Consider the following 23,734-nt stretch of genomic DNA (forward strand, 5'->3'; position numbering starts at 1 on the left):
AGAATACTCAGGATATAAGATGCAATTTGCAAAACATATGAAACTCAAAAAGAACGAAGACCAAAGTGTGGATACTTTGCCCCTTCTTAGAATTGGGAACAAAACACCCATGGAAGGAGTTACAGAGACAAAGTTTGGAGTTGAGACAAAAGGATGGGCCATCTAGAGACTGCCATACCCAGGGATCCATCCCATAATCAGCCACCAAATGCTAACACCATTGAATACACTAGCAAGATTTTGCTCAAAGGGCCCTGATATAGCTGTGAGACTATGCCGGGCCTAGCAAAAACAGAAGTGGATGCTCACAGTCAGCTATTGGATGGATCACAGGGCCCCCAATGGAGGAGCTAGAAAAAGTACCCAAGGAGCTGGGGGGGGGGGAAATCTGCCACCCTATAGGTGGAACAACAATATGAACTAACCAGTACCCCCCAGAGCTCGTGTCTCTAGCTGCATATGTATCAAAAGATAGCCTAGTCGGCCATCAGTGGAAAGAGAGGCCCATTGGTCATGCCAAATTTATGTGCCTCAATATAGGGGAACGCCAGGGCCAAGAAGTGGGAGTGGGTGGGTGGGGGAGTGGGTTGGGGAGGGTGTGGGGGACTTTTGGGATAGCATTGGAAATGTAAATGAAATAAATACCTAATCAAGAAAAAGAAACATTTTACATACAGAAGAGCTTGTATTTAGGAATATGTATATATGTATGTATATGTGTATGTATGTATGTACGTATATATATGTGTGTGTGTGTGTATATATGTATATATATGTATGTATATATATATATATATGCATGCAATAATAATTAATGAAAAAGGAGGACATGTATTTAAAGGAGAACAAGGAAGAGGCATACAGGAGAGTCTGGATGGTGAAAGGGGATAGAAGAAATATTTTAGTCATATTATAATCCCAAAAATATTTCTAAAATGTTGGAAAATAAACACTATAAAATTTCTATCTTAACTATTACAGGTGCACAGGTCAACAGGAATGAGTTCATCCATATTTTATGCAACCACCACCACCACCTACTTCTAGAATTCTTCATTCTGCAAAACTGAGATCACCCCTGAGCAGTTCACTCCACTCCACCCCACCCTGAAAGGCTAGGGCAACCACTGTTTTATTTCTACTTGAAGAATTTGCCTCCTCTAAGTAATTTAATGAATGGACTCATGTAGCTATTGCTTGCTGTGATTGGCTTGTCCACTTAGTATGCAAGGTTGTGTGTGTATGGGTTTTCATCCCTTTGGTGCTATTGAGGTTTGAAACCATGACCTCCAACACAATAAGCTTGATATCTACTTCTGAGCCATACCTATGACTCTTTTTGTTGAATGTTGTATTATATTTCACAGAGTGGATGAGATAAACCTTGCTTATTTATCATCTACCAGTGGATGCTAGGGTTGCTACAAGTGTTAACAAGTGCAAATCATTATGGTATGAAAATGTTTGTGCACATGTCTTTTCCAGACCTCATTTGTAAGTTTTTGAACAAAGACCTGGAAACAGCATTATAACACAATATAGATTTCCCTGGTGGCTGCATCATTTTATATTCCTATCAACTCTGTATCAGTGTGTCAATTTCTTAACTTGCTCCACAGCAACTGTTTTTTTGTAGGATACTCTAGTTGTCTGTTTTTTTATGGTGTTCATCCTTACATTGCAGGTGTAAGGTATGGCCCATTGTGGCTTTAATTTGCTTTTCCCTGGTGGCTGGTATTGTTGAACATTTTTCATGAGCTTATTGGCCATTTTTATACTTCTATACAGAAATACCTCTTCAAGGCTTCTGATCAGTTTTGAATTATAATATGATTTTTGCAGTTATTGTTGTTGAAACATTGAAGGTTTTCCCTTCCTTCTTTGACTCACATCCTGTGTTAAGAGTTTATGGTATTTATATTACTTATTTCTTTCAAAAACATAACCTTGCTGTTTAGATAATTCAATTTCCCGGTCAAAGAAAGCAAGACTCTTGATGGTTAATACAAGCAATCTATGAGGTGACTGAACGGATGAGAGCTGACTGATCCATGATGTGTTTCTCCATATTGAGGTCCTGCCCCACCCTTTAGGATATAGCAACCTCCTTCTTAATGAAGCCTCAAATCTCTCTTCCAACCCGTAGCATTGAAGTTATCTAAGTATTGACCTTCAAGAAAATCACTCTTGGTGTTGATTTGAACACTGTAATTTTCCCTTTTGAATGTGCAATTTTTCTTCCTAAGAATTTGCCAGTTCCCAATTCTCTTCTATAAAAAATAATGAGAAGGGAACCTTTCTTGTTAACCTCTTTAATCTTACGACAGGGGCTCTTGCACAGATTTGTAGGTTGCTGCCCACCGGTAGGCTACAAACCCTTTAACCATAAACTGTTTAGCCATCTGGCTTTCTAATATCCAGCTCAGTTCCTGATATGTACATGCTCAGTAAATGTTTTCAAAGAAAATGAACATAATAATTAGTGAAGATTTCTTTCAGACCCTAATTAGAACATGAGTCTATCTCTGTAAGGTATGTTGCTGGACCCAGGAAACAGAATTGTTCATAGGATGCTTGAGCTTCCACAGGATCAGAGTCAATGCTTCCTGTCTTCTAGGTGAGACGCACTGGGCCTGGGTAAGGGCACAAATCTCCAAGGACCCCAATTTCTCATCGGATATTCTTCCAAGAATTGTGAGTTTGAATTACTTCACTTTTTCCATGGGTCCAGTATTCACTCTTGACTGGCAATCTCTGGCCTTTACTGGTTTCAAATACAGATCTTCTATATTCACAAAACATTACAATGTGAAATATACCCCAAACATTTTTTGTAAAAGTTTCACTTTCACTTTTCTAAATTTATTTTTAAGTCGTTGAAATAATGTTTTGTATTTATTTATTCAGTTATGTATTCCAAAGCTTTATGCTAAAAATAATTGCTCTCTACTTACATTTAGGAAATATGCTCTAGTTGGTTTAAACTTTAGTTTTTAAATTCAAGGTTTTAATAACAACAACAACAATAAATCTGGAAATACCAGCCTTGACTAAAGCCATGTGCTATGGTTTAAATCTGGAATTTTCCCCAAAGGCCTAAGTTGTTGATGCTTGGTTTTCAGCCTGGTGCTAATGGGAGTTGATCAAACTTTTAACTACTAGTGTCTCAAGGTAGGTCACTGTGGATATGCCCTTGAAGGAGATTCAATGTTCTTTTCTGTTTAATTTCCTGTCACTGTGAGCTGAACTAGAGAGCTCCACCTTGGTTTTCACCTGTGTTGTCATGGGTTCAAAGCATCTAAGTCAAATGACCAGGACTTCAATCTTTAGTAGCATAGGTCAAAGTAAATCTTTGTTCTTCTTACATTAATCCCAGTTATTTCCTCATCCTAAAGGGAAGCTGCCCAGCACATCTGTAGAGTGGAAACTCAGCTGTTCCCATACTGCCTTGGAATACTGCAAGTCTTAGAGAATTCTCCCAGTGTTTGAGCTCATAATATTATGGATGTTTGAGAGCTTTTGGAATTTTTGAGTTTCCCCAGTCTTTTACTACAGCTGAGCTGCAAACTGTGGAAACTAAAAATTATAATGGAAATGCTGACAAAGCCTTAGTCAGGCAGCACCAAGCAGGCCTGTCCCTCTGCAATCAGAGGCTCATTGTGAGCTTTGAAGAGTGAATCTTCATGAGATTTTTATACTAGCAAACGTTCCACATACTGATGGAATCAGTTGCTCCAGTCTCTCTCTCTCTCTCTCTCTCTCTCTCTCTCTCTCTCTCTCTCTCTCCTTCTTGTCCTCTTTCCCTCTCTCCTCTGACTCTTTTTTCTGCTCTCATAAAGTTTTATTTATGTACAAGAAGTTTCTTCTTAAAAAAAATCTCTTTTATGTAAGTCATAGGAAATTATCCTTATTACGCTTTATCTCTGCAGAGTCATCAGAAAATTAGCTTGCAAGTACAAAAAATGCAGTCTAACTTCAAAACTATTGAATAAACGAAAATATATTTTTATATAGGGCTTTACATTTTATGATGTAGCAACCAGGATTTTGTGGGAGTTACCCCCACTAACCCACCCAGTCAGAGTTAGGTCAAGCAATCTTGATTATATGACTTCCTAAAGTTTCATTCAAAACCAATGCCCCCCTAAAATAAAAACCCACTTGAACACATAATATAGCAAAACATTTTTTAATTTCTTCTTAGGTTAATCTCACCTGCCTTTCTTTTTACCCTTACCCAGTAAACATTTGATTGCTATTTACAATGTTATTTTTCAGCATTTATAGGTTGTTAGTATGGCACATGGGTATTCACTCAAAACAAACAAGAAACATTGGCTGTCAGTTTAAGAGCTGGCTAAAGATGAAGTAAATGGAAAATAAAATAAAATAAAATAAAAGTGGGATTCTAATGCCTTGAAAATACAAAGTGCTAAAACACTATTGCAATTTCGGGAGGCTAGCCTTTACCAAAGAAGTCAGCTCTGGTTTTGCACATTGCTGATAGCATATGGCCTTCAGTTGCCTCCTCTTTGCCCCAACAAAGTTAAAACAACAGAGTAGTCACTTCCTCCATGATCCTTCTCCATCACCACAGCACATGTGCTTGGCCAAGTTGTATACCACAGCTCTATCTATTGCCCTGCACCTGGACACAAGGATTTTCTCACTTATTAGAAGCAAGAAATGAAAGGGGAAAGAAGAAATAAGAGTGGAAAAATACCAAGATTTGTGCTTGATTATTGGAGATAATTAAGAGAACCTAAAAATAGCCAGGACTCTTATTTCATATTATGCTCAAAATGATTCAAATTCAGAGCTATTCACAGCTGTGCTGGGGGCTGATAAACCACATGGAGTTGATTTGAAGCACTTGAATCAGTGATAAGCTGATGCAGCCTCTTTCTGTTCTGCTAAGTATAACTTGGGTGGTATCATGACTCAGACACTATGGGGTATAATAAAGAGATCAATAATATCATTTCCTATCCTTTATTCTCCCAAAACATTTAAGTAGAGTAGGAAAAAAATGGCCCCCAAACCTCACAAACTTTATGAGACTAAGATTTCAAAGTGATTGATGGGAGTCTTTGAAGTTGTAATGGATGTATGTAGTAGTTTACTATTTTATTGATTTATGTTTGATACCTCCAAAATATCTCAAGGCATTGGGCAATAAAAATTATTGGTTCAAACACTTCCAGAGGCTAGGGATGCACCTCAGTGACAGCGAGCATGGCTAGAATGAACAAGTCTTTGATCACTAGAAGCACTATACAAATGAATATTGCACATGACAAGAAAATAGCTTCTGGTGGATAATCATTGCCATTAGACAGATATTTCAAGTGTTAGGATTCAATCCAATTTTGTGCAGTAAACATTCTTGATCCCTATTACTTTGAGGAGACTATTATCATTCAAATTGCTCAATGGATGTATGCATGCACTGAACCAATGGCTTCTCTCTAACTTTCTTTACTCTGCCAACTTTTCCTTATAGAGCATACCTTTCCCCCCGTCTTGCTCTATCATAAAAATGTATTAGTTATTTTCTGCAACTCAGCTGGAAGTCCAGTCTTCTCACAAAAACTTCTGTTGTTCTGTCAACATTCTCTGATACATTTTTTATTCAGAGAGAGGTGCAATACTTTCCTACTTCCTAGCCAAAAAGAAAAAAAAAAGGAAAAGGAAAAGAAAAAGAAAAAGAAAAGGAAAAGGAAAAGGAAAAGGAAAAGGAAAAGGAAAAGGAAAAGGAAAAGGAAAAGGAAAAGGAAAAGGAAAAGGAAAGGAAAGAGCCTTCTGAAAATGGTAAGCACATGCCAGAATTCTTCAAGCCAACACATTCTGAGTGTCCTTGGTATTCATGTTCTTCCCTGTAATCTCCACTTCCACAAAGCTTGCTTTTTAATGTGGGTGATAGAGAATATTAACACAAACAGACACACACACAGATATAATTCCATATCCTGTGGAGAAAGTATGGTGGCATCTATTGGAGAGAGAAGGGACTATGTGCTTTCAGAGTGACTGTTGATCTCAGTATTAAATGAAGACATGAGAAGGTATGAGGGTGATCTCATGGGGAAGGGTTAACCAATGCAAAACTTCCACTGAGGTAGCAGACATGGCCTGTCTAAGGAACAGCGCATGGCTAGTGCTGCTGGACACGGGTGAGTATGGGAAGAAAGGAGCAACATGGAGTTTAGACCAGAGCATCTTGTCACATGTTCTTCATATTTCTGGTTGGTTGTACTATAATGAGGAAGCCTCCAGGAGTTTAAACACGGGCCTAAAGGGAAAAGAATACTCATAGCTTCTGTGTAGCATACAGAGTACAAAGGTGATCCATTGTAGAGTACAGCTGGGTTGTGTTTGGGACTACAGTATTATTGATACTGATGGTGTAAGAGAGTCAGATCTAGATAGTATTTTGAATGTAGAACAGACACAACTTCTAAAGGAACAGATTAAGAGGTGAGTGAGGGAAAAAAAAGAATCTTTTCTTTTAAAGTAAATTAAAAAGAAATCAAGATACTGCTCATGGATAGTATTAAGAAAACTCACAATATCAAAATCTTCTGAGAATTTGAAACAATTTCATACACAGGTTCCTATTGCTGTGTGGGATGCCTGACTCGCCAGCAAGAAAGACACCACAATAGGATCCTTCTGCACACGTTTATTGGGAGAGCATTGACTGTGTAGGCGAAAGACCCAGAGCCCTGGGCCTCTCACTCTTATATACTATCAGTTCCCATCCACTCACAGCAGGCCACATCACCTCACCAGGTACGCAGCTTCAGCTAATCAGGGCAGCAGGGGCATATCTCCACCAAAATGGCTTGGCCATTAACCTGGTACAGCTGCGCAGCTCTCACGATATTTGTGGTTTATATGAGGAAGTCAGGTGCAAGTCATACGACTTAGCTGCAGTCCCTGGCACCTTTGGGACTGCCGCCACACCCGCTCCCCACATTGCTGCTAAAAATAGAAATTGTCACTGTCACTAACATTCTTTGTGTACCTGATGGCTCAGCAATTCAGTGTTCACTATTAATATTCACTATTAACCAAGCAGAAATATGCAAGCAAATGCATGAAGACATAAAAACATACCAAGTGGTAATAATTTTAATACCTCTGTAGTTAAGAAACACTTTAATAACTATTGAATACATACATAAATTAAATCTAATTTTTACACTTAGGGTAGTAAATATGACTTGGCTATGTATGGTTACATACAATTATAGCTCAAGAAAAAATTTTAAATGATGGAGTTCAAACATACATACTTGTACATAAAAACATATGTGTATATGTATATGTATATATGCATATAATTATAAAAAGCTGAGAAATCTTCTTTAAAATAATGATCCTACATATGAAAGGGGCCATAATATCAGGTGAGGTTAGAGCAGAGTTTCTTTGGTATTGTTCATGCTCTTTCCATCTTGATAGTAGTTGCTTACAGTTGCATGTCTCTTTGGATAACATGCTAGAATATATTATATATATTGCTTATATATTATAATGCTCAAAAATATTGCATAAAACACAGAGGGGGAGAAGGGAGGAAGAAGAGACAAGGGATACAGACAGAGCACCTAAGGAGGGATTTTTATTTATTTGTGGTTTTTGTTTTACAAAAACAAGAAAGTAACATGATTCTAAGTGATAAGTGGTGTGGGTCGTCTTTTCTCTTAGTATAGATGAATATTATTGTAATCTATATATTTATATGTTGATGAAAATAACCCTGTCTTTTGTTCTAAATGAATGATAAAGGGAAGGAAGAGGGAAAAGGAGAGGGACGGAGGGGAGGAGGGAGGGAGGGAGGGAGAGAGAGAGAGAGAGAAAAGAGAGAGAGATTCAATAAAATATGAACAGACAGAGGAGCTGGAATCCAGTGAAGAGGAGGAGGCCTAGACCTAGCATGCTTGGTCCACTTGGTCCACTCAGCAGAAGTGGGCGGTAGATATAGTGGTAGGAAATAGGAGCTTGACTTTTATTACCTGTGCTTTGTCACCAGAGTGAAGAGTAAGTCTACCTCTTTAGAGTGATGAAAGTTGGTCATCATAAGTGTGAGGTCACAGAAAGTAGGAAACAGTCATCACAGAAGCAGGACATGAAGTTCAATGGGAGATAAGGTAGTATTATTTGATAATGCTGTGTGGTCACTTGAGACCTCTCCATGTATTCTTAAGGAGAGAGATACCAAGTGTCCACTCAGCTACTGAGAAGTTGTACCTCGTACCTCATTACAATCTTTGTCAGGGAAAATTTCCCTCTGAAGTTGCATTGATGGGCTTGGTTATGAAGCCTCTAAGCTGGGAGCAGGAATGCAGACAGAATGAGGCCAGTGGAGACTCTGTGGACTACATATTTCCAGACTCCTGGACATGGTGTCTCTCGGGTTCTGTTAATAGATGGCCCTAGTGGGTGGGTAGAAAGTGGGTAGAGAACAGTTCTTTATTCCAGCTGCCAGCTCAAACTAGAATCATTATGATCAAGACCTTCAAAGCTCTAGTCTCTAATCTTCAGCTCTTGTCGCCCTGGCTACCAGTCACCCCACAGCTTGAGAAAGCAGTTACATCTGGGCACCAAGAATATAACAGGTGCGTGTTCGGACTGTGAAAGGTTTCTTTGTATTTAACATAAATAGATGTGTTAGCTCACCAGATCCTCCTTTTGTAACACGTAGCTGAATGTCAAGTTATCACAAACAGCCCACTGCTCCAACCAGGCACCTTGTCTTTTCTTTTCTTAATAAGATGAAACTAGTTGGAGCATCTGTGCCTCCCTTTTGTTTTCTCTATGTCAATTGCTTTTCTGTGGCTATTTGTGTACCTTTCCCTTGTGATTATATCCAACACACTACCATGTCAGAGCCAACATGCTAACACATTCAAAGATTACAAATAAAACCAATTGCAATCTGAAAAAGCTGACTTGCTATATTTCTATTTTTTTTACATATGCCCTATTCTTGCACTACCTGGCTTGCTTTATGGAAGTCCCAGCTCTGCTGAAGCCTGGTCTTCTTGATCATCCAGATCTTGCCTATGTGTACCCTTTTTGTTTATTGATCTGAGAACCATCTTGGCCCCATCCCTGAAGCAGGCACATTGCCTCTAGGCATTCATCTCTTGTTTCATGAGCAACTGTTTTTCATCTTTTCTTCTTTCTGGCACCTGTGCATATGATTGCCTGATTTGATGTCTTCATTTTGAAATATCTGACATGCTCTTCTTTTCCAGAAGGGAAGGTCCTCCAATTAACACATCACCACAAAAGGAAAAGCCCAGCACCAAGCTATCTTAGGTACCATAATGAGAGCTAGAGTGGCTGAAAGCTGACTGCAGCTCTGCAGACTGCTCTTTTTAAGTGTTGTGCAGAGAAAGGCAGGCAGGAACTGCATGATGATGTGGGGTAGAGTCAGGGCCCAGTGTTTTCCATATACTGCATGTTAGGGAAGACAGACCCTCCAACCAGGGGTCTAAAATAAGGAAATCCCTACTCTACCTTGCTCCTACTCAACCTTCCCAAAGCTGTCAAAATTCTGTTTGATCACTCATCCTTTATCTATCAGTTTATTGTTTTTAATTAAGCTCATTTAACCAAACTACACACCATGAGCTTACGTTTAAAATACAAAGAACATTAAAATAAACAGTTTCAAGAGCCAAAATTGCCTCTGATTGAGTTTTCGGCTCAGCCTAAGAGAACTCTGCTGGTGGACTAGGAGAGACATATTTAGCCCTCTAAACATGTGTGAGGTGGAACATTACAGGCAGAAAAACCCATTGTGAATTCTTATTGTCTCAGTTACAATTACTGAACTGTGGTTCCATAGAGAATGTAGACCTGTGGTTGAATATGGTGCATAAAGGAGATTTGATCAAACATATATATCAAATGATTCCCTTTAACTTGGCATCTAGAATCTGTTAAAACTGTTTGAGAATGCACTAAAAACCCCTCAAACATAAACTTTATGATGAGGTGAGCAAACTATTGGCAGTTAATGGTTGATGAAGAGGAAAACATTTTCTTCAGGGTTTTAATTATTAGTATGTCTCCCTGTAAGTAATCCTCAGTCACATTAATGAAAGCAACCCTTCCTCACCTCAGTGGGTGAAAGAAAGAAGAAAGAAAGAAAAAAAGAAACGAAGGAAGGAAGGAAGGAAAGAAAGAAAGAAAGAAAGAAAAAAGAAAGAAAGAAAGAAAGAAAGAAAGAAAGAAAGAAAGAAAGAAAGAAAGAAAGGAAAGAGAGAGAGAGAGAGAAAGAAAGAAAGAAAGAAAGAAAGAAAGAAAGAAAGAAAGAAAGAAAGAAAGAAAGAAAGAGAAAGAGAGAAAACAAGGGGGAGATGGAGAGATAGATAGACAGACAGACAGACAGACAGATAGAGATCACAGTAAAGGGGACTGCTTAAGAAGAGGAAAGGGATCAGTGATAGTGGAAGAGAAGATAATTGGGTAACCATAATGACTATAATCTGATTAAAACATTATATACATCTATGAACATGTCATTACAAAATGTACTATTAATGCATGCTAACAGAACACCAAGTTTTACATTCTCTCTCTCTCTCTCTCTCTCTCTCTCTCTCTCTCTCTCTCTCTCTCTCTCTCTCTCTCTCTCTCTCTCCCTCTCTCTCTCTCGGCTCTCCTCCTAGTCTTGCATCCAGAAAACATAACCATGCATTCCGGAATACACACACACACACACACACACACACACACACACACACACACACACACACTATGTGTTTCTAAGTATACTTTGTTATGTAGTTCTTAATGCTACATTATAAAATTTTATCACAACATGAAGTTCTTGGACAGATTTGGCATAGTGCTTCACACACCCTTACACACTTAATAGACATTCAATAAATGTGTTAATGAACTGACTAAAATAGAAACTGCAAACCAGATAGGTCTAAAGGGATTTGGGAGACAGTCTATGCCCAGCCTGGCACTCTGTCCTGTGCTTTATTTCTTCTGCAAAAATACAGACATGAAACCTGGCATCTTCAGAAGACAGTGAGGAGTGTTGGGAGGCAAGAGTGGCGAAGGAGAGGGGTCGCCTCTGAGGAGGTCATAGAAACATGGCTAGCTCTGTCTCCACCAGTTTTAATAGAGTGTAGAGCAACTCAAAAGCCTGAGACTTAGGCCTTGAGGCTCTTCATCTCTGACAAAGGAGGTGGCTTTCACATTGTAGGGATTTCTTAGCTAGTTACTGGTAACAGCATTTTTCTGGATGTTTGAAGAAAGCCCTTAGCTGCTGAATCCCCAGTAGTCTCACATGATCAGAGACGGAAGTACAAATATTCTTTGAAAGAACTTTCTAGTTCTGGGACTTCCACGTTGATATAGGGTACAAGGGTGACCTCAAATTTGCTATTATAAGGATGTCTTCAAACTTCTGATTCTCCTTCCTCTACCTCCCAAGAAAGTAAGCCTGGTTCTTTTCATTGTCAAGGATGGAATCTAGGGCTTCTACATGCTAGTCAAATACTCTGCTGACTGAGGCACTGCAGGAGAAACTGCAGGTGAAAAAGAAAACACACAATTCCAAAGGACATTTGGAATATGAGCAAATTTGAGTAAAAGTTGGTATTAGTTACTGGGCTTTGTTTAGCAAAGCATCCCTGCGTCTTGTGGATTGTAGACATTACTTGTCCATGTATTGGCTTTATCACAAAGTATCAGGCTATAAAGAGTAAGATTTCTTTTGTCTTTCAATCTTGGAAGTTTTGGTCCATGGTTACTGGTTCAGGTGGTTTGGGTGTGCTGAGGAAATTCCCGAAGGCAGTAACACATGGTGGAAAATGCTTGTCATATCATCTGGGGACAGAGTGAAATGAAGGGCTAGAGGTTCAATATTCCTTTCAAAGGCATACCCTCTAAGCTTCTTCTGCTAAGTCCTTCTCAAAGATTCTGCCGTCTTTCAACAGCATCGTGGGCTCTTAGAAGACACTTTATATCCAAAACACAGAAGTCAGTAACTCATTTGGCACATAACAACCAAATCCACTTAAAAGATAAAATGTGCTCTTTCTGACCATGGCAAGCAAAGTGGGAAATTAAAAATGAACAATTAAAACCATCTGGAAAGCATGGGGATATCTGGGTTGGTAGACTGGCACTGGCCCAACCTAGTAAATCCTAGTTCTGTTTTCTTAACCTTTACAGTTCCTAAGAGGAACATGGCTTTTGAATAAGGCTTCAGTATGCAACCAGGTGTACCTGGCTATCAAAACCAAGTGCTGCACTGTATTCATGATTGTGTCATAGGAATTGTTATAGTGAACATTACAGAGTACACTGTGGTCCCACACAGCAGTCCTAGAGCTGCTTTATGGAGCCCATATTTGGAAACAGGGATCCTGACACTGAGCAATGCTCTTCTGCTGAGGAAGGTCTGTAGACAACATTCTGTTATGAGTCAATGTCTTCTCTGCCATTCTGCCAGTCTAGTTCTAAAACTAAATTGAGTTCATGGTCCCTTTGTGTACTCAAAAGATTGGATCTGGGACTTGCTACATAAGTCAAATTGTAGTTTTACATTTAAAGTAAAATGGAGTATATGTCTTTTTTGTATGTCAAATCATCTGTGTATTGCTTATGATACCTCATACAATGTAGATGCTCTGCAAATTATTACACTTGGAACATAATGACAAGAGAAAACGAAAAACAAAAAAAAAAAAAAAACAGTAGACAATCCCTTACCTAATACACTTAAGGCCCAATACCTTTTTCTTGCATTATTTTGTTAATTGAATCAACAGATATGAATCTATGTGAATGAGGGCTCCCTACAGTTACTAAGTTACCACCACAAAACTAAAAGTGACAGATCAGAGATCTTCTACTCAGCCTGGCCTTTTAATGACTCCTGGATAGACCATGTGGGCACATGCTTGACCACTAACCTTTGACATTTGCTTTCACTATTAAGATCAAGCAAAAATTCCTGAGTTCTTGGTCACATGTCCCAAGTTCTAATCTCCCTTAGATCTTTAGGAATTCCAACTCATTGTCTCTTGGTATGTCAGAATGAATATTTAAATCCTGGCAGATCTTGGAGACTCTGCTTTTTCATTCTTACCAGCCTTCCCTTTAGTCAAGTTCAGGCATCTGCAGGCCAAGGCTGTTTTCTTCTTCAGGCATGACAAGTGGTGGTCCCCTTTTTGCAGCCCAGAGACTAAACTACCAACCAAAGAGTACACATGGAGGGACCATGGCTCCAGATTCATATGTAGCAGAGGATGGCCTTGTGGAACATCAAAGAGAGGAGAGGCCCTTGTTCCCGTGAAGGCTGTATGCCCCAGTATAGGGGAATGCCATGACATTTGAAAAGTAAATAAATAAAATACCTAAAAAAAATCAATCAATCAAACGAACAAACAAACAAAAATATTGCATATAATCCAAAACAAAACAAACAAACAAAAAAAAAAAGCCAACAAAAACAAAATGTCTTGTTCTTTCTTTTCAATACAGAACCATCAATTTGCATCTAAAATTTGAACTGTTCTCTCTACTTTCACATGCTGTCATTTTCTTGTTTTAAAACATCAGACCCCACCTAAGAGCCACTCACTCAGAACTTTTATTTTACCAAATGTGTTGATTAGATAGATGATAAGCACATTACAGTCCAGGAAGCTCTGCATTCTATGCAAATTGTCTCTGCTAAGTGCTTTACATTCACCTTCTCACTTAATTTCCACAGTCCTGTGAATTAGGTACCACTTTTATCCTTCAGTACATACAGGCAAATAGAAGCTTAGCCATGATGAGAGCTGCCTAAGAATCTTGGCTGAAGTTCAGGATACTGTGAGGAAATACAGCTGAGGTCACAGAAACTGGAATGGGCAGCAGTCCCAGCTGAGTAAACTGTGCTGTGTTCTAGAATATAAGCATTAATATACCAGGCTAAGGTGTAGGACAAGTTAATTAATGTCTTAAGAGACTCTAATGCCTGTCCATAGGCTCTGAGGAGAGGAGACAATGAAGACATTCTCAGTGCAGAGAGGAAGAGAAGGCAATGACTACTGAAGAAAAGCTAGTGACACAATGACCTTGAAACATGCTCAAGGATTAAGGTTTCAAGGAGCACCAACAGAAGTGGGGAGTATGTTTCTAGGTCCAGTAGTCTCTAAGGATCTCTGAGATAACCACAGGGAGAATGGAAAAAGAGGAGAAGGGTGGATGAGAAGTGTTTGGCTGGTTATTAGGGCATATGTCAGGGTGGAACTGGTTTGCCAAGGGAAGTGAAAGAATACACTCATCTCTGGTTGTCAGTCCCCATTCTCTCCCTACTGGCATGAGTTCTGTCCCACTCTTCTGGAATATGAGACTGATACAGGGATGATCTGGCAACAGGAAGCCCAGGAAGCACTGACCACCTTGTCTTTTATAGCTGGACTCCTTGCATACTTCTTACACAAAACAGAGCAGAGCCCAGAATGTTCTACCTCCAGAGAGGAGCAACTAGGTTGCACATATAAACAGAACTCTGATGACAGGGAGGATGGAAAACACTGGCTGTTCAGGATTGAGATGCAGCTCTGTCCTCATTCATAGTCTCAGAAGAGCAGTCAGGCTATTTTCCTGGACCAGGAGGAACTGAAGGACAATAATATCTACCAGCTCTACCCTAAGCCTGTAGGCCTCCAACACAATGAAGCAGCCCTGACTCAATGACCCAATAAGTGAGGAGAGAGAGAGAGAGAGAGGGGGGGGGATTTCACAGTTAACAGAATTTTAGGCATTAATCCACTTCTACAAGGAGCACTTCTTTTCTAAACTTTGTTTTTAAAATGTCATTCTTCTTGTTTGATTTTTTTGTTTCTAAGCATGTCCTTCAGAGGGTAGTTGGTTGAAATTGAGACAGAAAAGCAATTTCACTTTTACGCTATAATAATAATCTTAATCATAATCACACGAAATGGCTCTGAGACTTAGGGTGAGTGTCAGCCTGCTAAATAACAATGTCCCGAGATTTTAATTGAGGGCTATTTGAAAATACCTCACAGGGTTTTCTCAAGTTATCTGTACTCTCAGAGGACCCTGTTTTACATTCAAAGCCCAAGAATTTCATCACTAAAGATGCATGAATACATGTCAAACTAAGCTCTTTTATTGAATTTACTTTATTCTTTCCTCCAGAAGAAAAATGCTCTGTTCTTATAACCCACATCAATTTCATTCATCAGCTGACTCCTGGTAAGTGATGATCTGTGAGCAGAAGTGCCTCCAGATAATAGATTTCGTTTACAGCAAGGAGTCAGTGAGTACTGCCCAAGCTGGTTTCTGGCCACTGAAGCACTCTGGTAGACATTCATTTGCTTTGCAAATTTTCACTTCTTTGACTTGTAACAAATAACATTCTAGCCCCTTCTTTTGCTGAAAATCATCAATTATAAAATCGACCTCATGGGTTTTCTTCAAATTCAATGACTTGCCTGACTCTACTGATAATTTTTGGTCACTGTGCTCATTGATCACCTAGAAATATGGCACAGGCCCTGGTGTTCTTGCAGTATTCTGAAACTTGATAGTAAGCTTTCTTTGGCCAATGCTGAGGTCCAACATCTAAGCCCAGAGTATGTCTGACATAAATGTAGAGGTCTTGGTAGATACAGGGGACAGGAACTTTGTCAATGAAAAGGTTCAATTCAAAGAAACCCAAACTTTGTTTAGGATAAATAATCTGAGAAAGACTAAACATTGGGTACTATATGCTTGTAACTCTAGTACTTTAGAGAATCATTGGTTGAAGATTCTTGGGGCCTATAGCATGAGACCCTGACTTCAGAACACAAAAACCAAACCAATTAGTGTATTAAGGATTGCTTCCCCCTTCATGTGTGTATGTGGGTGAGCATATGTGTTGTGGTGTGTGTGTGTGTTTGTGTGTGTTTCTATATAATGTTCTCAAAAAAAGTGATTATTTTTGGTCTCTCTTGCTTTTCCTCCTCTACCCTGGGTACGCTGGGCTCACAATAGGGTGCAAACTTGGTCACTGATCTTCTGCTGAGTGTTCCTGATCGTTGTTTTTTATCACACCTGAATCTCAGCACTCAGGAGGCAAGAACAAGAAGAAAACTACTTGCTTTATTATACTAAAGCGATACTAGGTTGCTCTGAAGATACACACTACATTTTTGGAGGGTATTTTAGTTTGGATTGGCTTTGATTTCATTTACATCTTTACTCACAGAATAATAAGCATTTACCTGGAGTTATCTTCTTCAGACACTCATTTAGAAGAGGAGATGTTAGAGCTCTCGGAGCCTTGAAGATTGTCTAAGTTTTTTGTTGATTTGTATTTGTTTTATATTCTACTGAGATAAGACTCATGCAGCCCAGTCTGGCTCAAACTCATCATGTAGCCGAAGCTGGCTTTGAACTCCTAAACCCCTTTCCTTTATACCCAAACTACTAGAATTAAGTAACAATACCCAGTTCAAGATGGTCTAAACCACCAGGTAGCTTGTGCAGTGTTTTACTGTAGAGACCTCTGCATGCTGGGTCACTGTTTATACCCATCATGTTTCACTGACCAGTCACGCACAGATAGTTTATATGGCAACCCTTTTTATTTGTGTCTTTCTCTGCTGTTTATGTATGGAGGGCCAACTTCTCTATCTTCCAGTTTGTTTTCTGGCGCTTGAGATTCATACCCTCTGGATATGTTACTCTTTTATTTAATTAATTTTAATACAATATATTTTAATCATATTCTTTCCCCTCCCTCATTTTTCTTGGGTCTTTCCCACATTCCTACCCACCTAAATTCATTCTTTACCCCTCCCCCTCCCTCTCTCTTTCAAAAAAATAACAAGAAGAATGAAAATCAAAACCAACAGAAACAGGAAAAAAAATAGCATGGAGAGGAGAAATTGGATACAAGTTTCTACTCCTTACCATGAAGCTATTTTCAATAGATAGCATCTAGAAAGGACAACGTATGTTCTCCTGTGGAGTGGCACTGGGTATATCCACTGCACCTATGTATCCAGGGAAGACCCCAGACTCCAAGAGAAAATGGCCAACCGAAAATGGATGTCATGGTTTAAGTGTGTTTCTGTAAAGCTTCAAGAAACAATGCTTTCTAGCGTAACATCAGGGTTGTGCCAGACATCCCTTAACTAATGGGCCGTTGATACTAGGGCTCTGTGGGCTGAGTGAAATTCTCTGAAGCAGTCATATTCTTTAGAGATATGCAACCAGTTCAACCTTGCCTGAACAGATCTTGACTATAGAAAAGGGACAAAATTTAACTTGGGCTGTCCTTAGTAGCATATGCCATGCTTCTGTAGCAGATATGGCACCTCTTAGCTTTTGGAAGTTTCCTAAGCTTGCATACCGATCCTCTACCAACCATGCAACTGAGCATATGACAAGGACATAATTCAAATACCCTGCCTGTCTAGAGCTCACCTGTCTGGTGACCTTACTATGATACTAGTTCATGGATTTTCTTTTTTGTGATTGTAAAAGTTCCTATGAAGCTGGGCATTATGTCAGATGTCTGTAATTCCACACCTGGGCTGTGGAGGCAGAAAGATAAAGAATTCTAGTCCAGCCTCTGACTGCTACACAGCAAATTTGAGGGCAGTCTGCTACATTTGTTTCTGTCTTAGAGAAAAAAGAAACAATTAACAACTATAAGTAAATTTAAAAAAAAATAGTGAACTTTCCCATGGTGTATGTACCATGCACTTATAACAAAGTCTCTGCTTCCAAGTCATAATTATTTACAGTTGGCTCAGAATAAACTGATAAAGCAGATTTGGTATTTTCATCTCCACAGCGCCTTCTGAATTTCTTTTCATGGCATATTTAGCCTGGCCTCTATCTCTAAATGAAAGCACCCAGACCAATTTAACATTATCACTCCATAACAGCTACAGAGACACTGGAAATTCTAAATGCCATTCAGATCAAGTCTCTTTCTGGAGCAAGATAGAGCATGGTAATGTTATGTATAACTCAGAAGAACTCAAACAGCTCTACAGAGATGGAAATAGCATTCACATTGTACTGTGCTGTTCATGAGGCATTATCTATCTGATAACAGGATTGACAAACATGTCAGGACATGCACTAATTAGATATGTCCCTTACCCATCATACTTATACCAACTTATTCACCCATCTATCAACAGTAGACATTCATCCTCTTCATGCCTTGTTCTAGGATAGATCTGAGCACCAATGCCTAAAGAAATATCCATGCAGCTTATTATAAATTCAATAGTCTCTCTGACCACATGACCAAGCAAAACCATATAATTATATACCTAATATGAAGTCTATAGTATAGAACTATACATATTGTTACATGTTTTCCCTGTTAAAGTGACAGCTGGAGGGCAAAGGGATGGTCTTTCTATTAGTTAACCATGACAGGCAATGGTGGAGAAAATATCATGCATAATTTGCAAATCATGTCCAAACCAGCAGACATAAAATGGCTTAAGATGCTGAAGAAGGACAAAAAGCATCTTTGGCATGTGACATAAATAGCCAATCTCTCTCCCAATTCAGAAACCAAATGGCAAATCCTTACCTTGGAGGGCCTGTAAGCTGTGAGTCTGTACAATAATGCAGAGCTGCAGGACCAATTGTGGAGCACTTTCCAGAAATGTGGCTAGCAGATGCAGCATGCTCACATCTGCATACTCGTACACCATCTTCCAGTAAAACCGCCACCTGCCACTCTCCCCACTCTGTCGGCTCCGGATACCTAAGTATATTGTGTGCAAATACCTGAAAAAGACATAGACACAAGATAGAGATGAGTGACAACTTGAAATTCAAACTCCAAAGTCATTTTCCTTTTGTACATGTAAGCATGCACACAAAACAAGGAACTTGGTCACTTTTATAGCTCAAAGGGAAGTGCCTTTACAAGCACCCACAGTCTTACTAGCTCAGTTTGGGAGATCACAGGCTCCATAAGATCCCTTTTCAGGAACCACATTGAATTGCAATATGAAGACATATGAGATGGAATTTTGTAAACACAGGTATGGAAAGGATTTTCTCTTTAAAATTCACCTCCATTTTTTCTTATCAGACCTGTGTGTGTCCAACTGTGGACACAAAATTGTTTTCTCCTAGCACACAGGATCAAGTCTTGGATTCTAACAGCTATGTGCTTATAAACTTCCTAGTGTCTTTGGAAAACTTTTGCATTATTTAAAATGTTCAAATATATATAAAACAAAATATAATTAGGCTAATGAACCTACCTGTCATAAAGATTGGCTAATCATTGATATGTTGCTGGTACCTTTCAAATGTATACTTATTTGTGATATGTGTGCATGTGTATCCATGTGTAAATGTGCGTGTTGCCTGTGAGAAGGCATATGCTCACACATAGCCAAGAGGTCTGCCATTCTCAATTTTACATTTTAAAAACAGGATCTCTCACTGAACCGGAACCCTGCTAATTCAGTAAGGATTCAGTGAATAATGTCAGGATTTTCTATCTCTGCTCCCTCTTGGATTACAGGTGTATGCCACCATGTCCTGGCATTTTTTTACATAAGTACTGGGGATTCAAACTCAGGTCTTTATGCTTACACCACAGGTACATTATCAATCAACTCATCTCTCTCTCCCAGTAAACACAATTTTTATTAAAAAGGAATTTTAAAACCAGTAATATTATCACAAATGAACAATGAGAGATTCTTCATTGATTAAATACTCTGGAGGCAGGAGGCATCTTTTCCTAATTATTGCAATTCTTAACAGTTTATCACACAAGACCCACACTAGAAATTATATATATACATATATTATATATATGTATGTATGTATATATATATATATATATATTCTCTTTTAACTGAGGGTCCCCTTCCATTTCTTATTTCTTGCATGCATTTCATTGTCTTGAGTTTGATGGTTCCATTCTCCTGGGTTGCTACATCCACTCCAGTAGTGACTCACGTGACAGGCCTAGAAACCTGGACACAGTCCCGAGGTGAAAAGTCCACAGAAACTTAGTCTCCTGGAACCGTGGCATCCCATAGCACGTATGCTCCAATTTTGTCCTTGCGTGAGTCAGAGTATGGATCTATCTGCTTTCTTTCAGTATTGTTTTATTATAGGAGTCTCCAAGCAATGACTTGCCAAATACCTAAGCAAAATTGAACTTTGCTTCCTGACCTTCACCAAAGCCCTAGGTAGTCCTTGAGCCAACCCTGGGCTTGGAATTCAGTAAGAATGTTGCCTATTCAGTGACATTCAGAATTGCCGCTAGTATTGTAAGAGACATAGTGAAAGAAATCAGGCATTACTATCTACTACACAGAGTTAGAAATCTCAGGGCAAGCTTAGCAAAGTATACTTAGAATCTTCATTACAGTCAGGTATGGCAGACTACATTGCATATTAGAAGCAAGTTGGTGATTTATTCTGATAAATGGAGATTCCCTACAGATAATTAAAAGAGAAGTCAAATTACTCCCATATGCAGGAATTAACAATGACCTAGGAAGAAGAAAGGTTGTGGTCTAAGAAGAGTAAATACTTAGAACTATAGATAGCTGAGTCACTCCCATACACAGGAATTTACAATGGCCTAGGGGGAAGGTGGACTATACAGTAGACTACAATTGGAACTATAGCAAGGGCATGAAGCCCTTGTCCCTGGCTTCTAATATTACACTGACCTTAGGTGGGGCTGCTTTTGATCCCAGTTGTTAACATTGATTTTTATCCCAGTTGATTCCTGTTAGCTTTTTGTATGCATTCGTCTGTTTTGTGTAAAAGTCACTTATAAGATTGGTGCTCCCTCTGAGACAAATTACATTCAGATAGCACACTCCTTTGTGCCCGTGTCTGCCTGTAACTGGAACCCTGATTTCTCCCATGGATTGAGGGGGCTGACTGAGGTCGGTCCACGGCACTGGGTATTATGCCCTTAGTATTTTCTTCAAACAAGTAATTAGTGACAGTTTACATAAGATCCAAGTTTAAGCTTCAGCAGGTGATGCTCGCTTTCATTAGGAGAAGCACACTGTGACCTGTCTTTATCTTCTATGATGGATGCTATTACCCAAAACTGGAGCTGCATAGCAGTGACATTTTGAGCAATCACTTCAGGACTTTGGTCAGTTTGGTTGTCTGAATTTTGCTAGTAGATCCCTGAAGAAAGGAACATAGTGATAGTATTCTTTGAATTTTTAGGTATTTCTAAGGAATACACAGTCAATCATTTTACAATAGACAGGAATAAAGTTTCTCTGGCAATGCCTCCTGTAGCAGGAAATGTAACCTGGCCTGGCCCATTACAGAAAAGAATTTCAGAACAGGTAAGTATGAGCAAAGATGGAGAAAAATACCAAGCAGAGAAAAAGTACACCAGAGGATACATCAGAGGATGTTTGGAGTATGGCTGTAAGAAAAAGATGCCCAGAGAAATCGAGCAATAGCTACAAACAGGATTCTGTGGCTTTTGCTGTAGTTACGTATTTGGTTTATTTTGTGATGTTGGGAATTGAGCCCAGAATCTTGTTTAATCTAGACTAACACTCTAGCATCAAATTACATCAAAGCCTAATTTTCTGGGTTTTGAAGTTATATTGTTTAAAGGGTTCAATTTACAAGCAGGTTCAAAGATAAAGCAAAGTTTAAAATTCACTGGAGTTTAAAATTAATTAGGAAATATAAACAGGTGTGTTGTTTCTCTTATAGAATTTAACTTTATAGATGAAATCCTGCCGTGGCTTATGAGGTACACTATTGAGTTGCATGGATGAGCGTGTCGATGTGGATGAAATTAAAACTAAGGCTTTAAGACATACCTTTTGGCTTAGCATGGCTTGTGGGTTGCTTTGAATATTCGGGTTTGAGCTGACCTTCAGAGAACTGAGCATGCTGAGCATGGTCTCACTAGCCCTTTAAAATCCTTGGCTTTCAGCTAGTCAGAGACAGAAAGGTCATAGGTGTAAGAGACTCTGCCCTTGCCTTTGTCTTATTAGTTTTTTCCCATCTTTGTATTCTTAGGCTTGTACTCCAGTTCTGCAGTGGTTATGAAAGATTGGTGCTCACTTCTAAAGTCTGCCCAGTGTATATATGATGGCCCTGCCCTTTTCTGGTATCACTTTTCCTTGCACACCAATCAACACCATTGGAATTTAGTTCTTGTGATTTTCTTACTCTGGAATTTCATACCTTTCCATGTTTGTTGTAATCCTCAAATGCTCAAATACTACTCCCTCCCCTGACCCTTCCCTTCCCACCTATACATAAGTGACTGTTATACTGTTCATGCCTATTGTTTTTATTCATATTTTGACCAGAGGAAAAACAATATTTTTGTGGTTATTCACTATGTTTATATTGTATTCAGAACATGAATTACCAGAGAGTAAAACTGTCAAATGTCTATGTCTGCTTCTCTCTTTAGTTAATTTATATACATTTACTTATTCAAGGAGTTCATACAGGACACATTCAGCACCTATCATTTTTTATTTTTCCCCTGGGTAAATGTAAACCTGCTGGAGAGTTTTTGATAGAAAAAAAAAAAAAAAGATATCTGACATGAACTTTGTCATTGTTCGTTGCTTGGAAAACAGAAGTCAGGTGGGTAAAGCAAGAAGCAGAGGCATCGACTTGCACTACTGGAGAAGCCCAGGTGAGACAAGATGCCAGTGATATCTATAGTCTGATGCTACCTAAGGTGGGGCATATCCTAAAGTCTTCATAAGCAGTATTTGCGTTTGGAAGGAGTAAATTAAGACTGTGATTGTCTTTGAACTTCCACAGACGACTGCTTTATTTCTGTTTCCTACTGGGAGGAAATCATGCATATTCTTGACATTTTGCTATCACAGATTTAAAGGCTGCAAACAGCTCTCTGGTCTGTGGTTCTCACGAACCAGCACAAGAAACCATTACTCTTGGAATACTGTGACCTCATAGTAAACCTAATACCATTGATAGGGTTCTTCTGGGAGAAGAAAGTAAGTATTTGGTGCATTGGAGTTTCACATGTATGAAACATGAAACGGAGCCTCCCAACAACACACATACAGATTCCTAACATTTAAAAAGCAAGGAGAATGAGCAATGGTATCATATGTCCTGGGAGGTTTTCTTAGATTTTTTTTAATGTGCTAGAAATTTGGTAAAATTTAGTACCTCAACCATTTTATGTGAATAGCTCTATGGCATAAATATATTCACACATAAAACCAAGAAATTCCCTATGCTGGTTCACAAATAGCTTCTGACTCTGACTCTTACCTCCACTGTCCTTGGGATGGGCAACTTCCAATCTTCTTTCTGTTTTTGCAAATATCTTTCCAATAGCTACTTTACTATGTTTTAAGTATGCAGTATTTAAGTATACAGTGTCTGTCCAGTGATTTTTTTTACTTAAATTATGTCATAATTAAATTAATGTATATTAAATTACAATTAACCACATTAGTTATATTAAATTATATTTTATTAATTCAATATTTAGTTCATCTATTTAAATTAATTTATTAATTTGTTTTTAATAATGTATTAATTACATGGAATGATAATATCCTTAGGTCTCATTCACACTGTGGTGGGTTCCAAATTTCATTTCAGATACGAAGGTTTTAAATGCATGAATCATTACAATAGACTATTTGATGTGTCATAGCCAACCACAAATGAAATGAGAAAGTATTACCTAATAAGG

General features: G+C 38.8%; 1 protein-coding gene across 1 annotated transcript in view; it reads right to left on the reverse strand.

The window, feature by feature from the left end:
- Xkr4 (XK related 4) overlaps positions 1 to 23,734 on the reverse strand; it is a 426,250-nt gene that overhangs the window by 164,614 nt on the left and 237,902 nt on the right. The window contains exon 2 of the mRNA XM_021171114.1: positions 18,605 to 18,804. Within this exon, the coding sequence (XP_021026773.1) occupies positions 18,605 to 18,804 (200 nt within the window). The remainder of the gene's footprint in view (positions 1 to 18,604; positions 18,805 to 23,734) is intronic.

This window comes from Mus caroli, chromosome 1, assembly GCF_900094665.2.
Source record: "Mus caroli chromosome 1, CAROLI_EIJ_v1.1, whole genome shotgun sequence".
Lineage (NCBI taxonomy): Eukaryota > Metazoa > Chordata > Mammalia > Rodentia > Muridae > Mus > Mus caroli.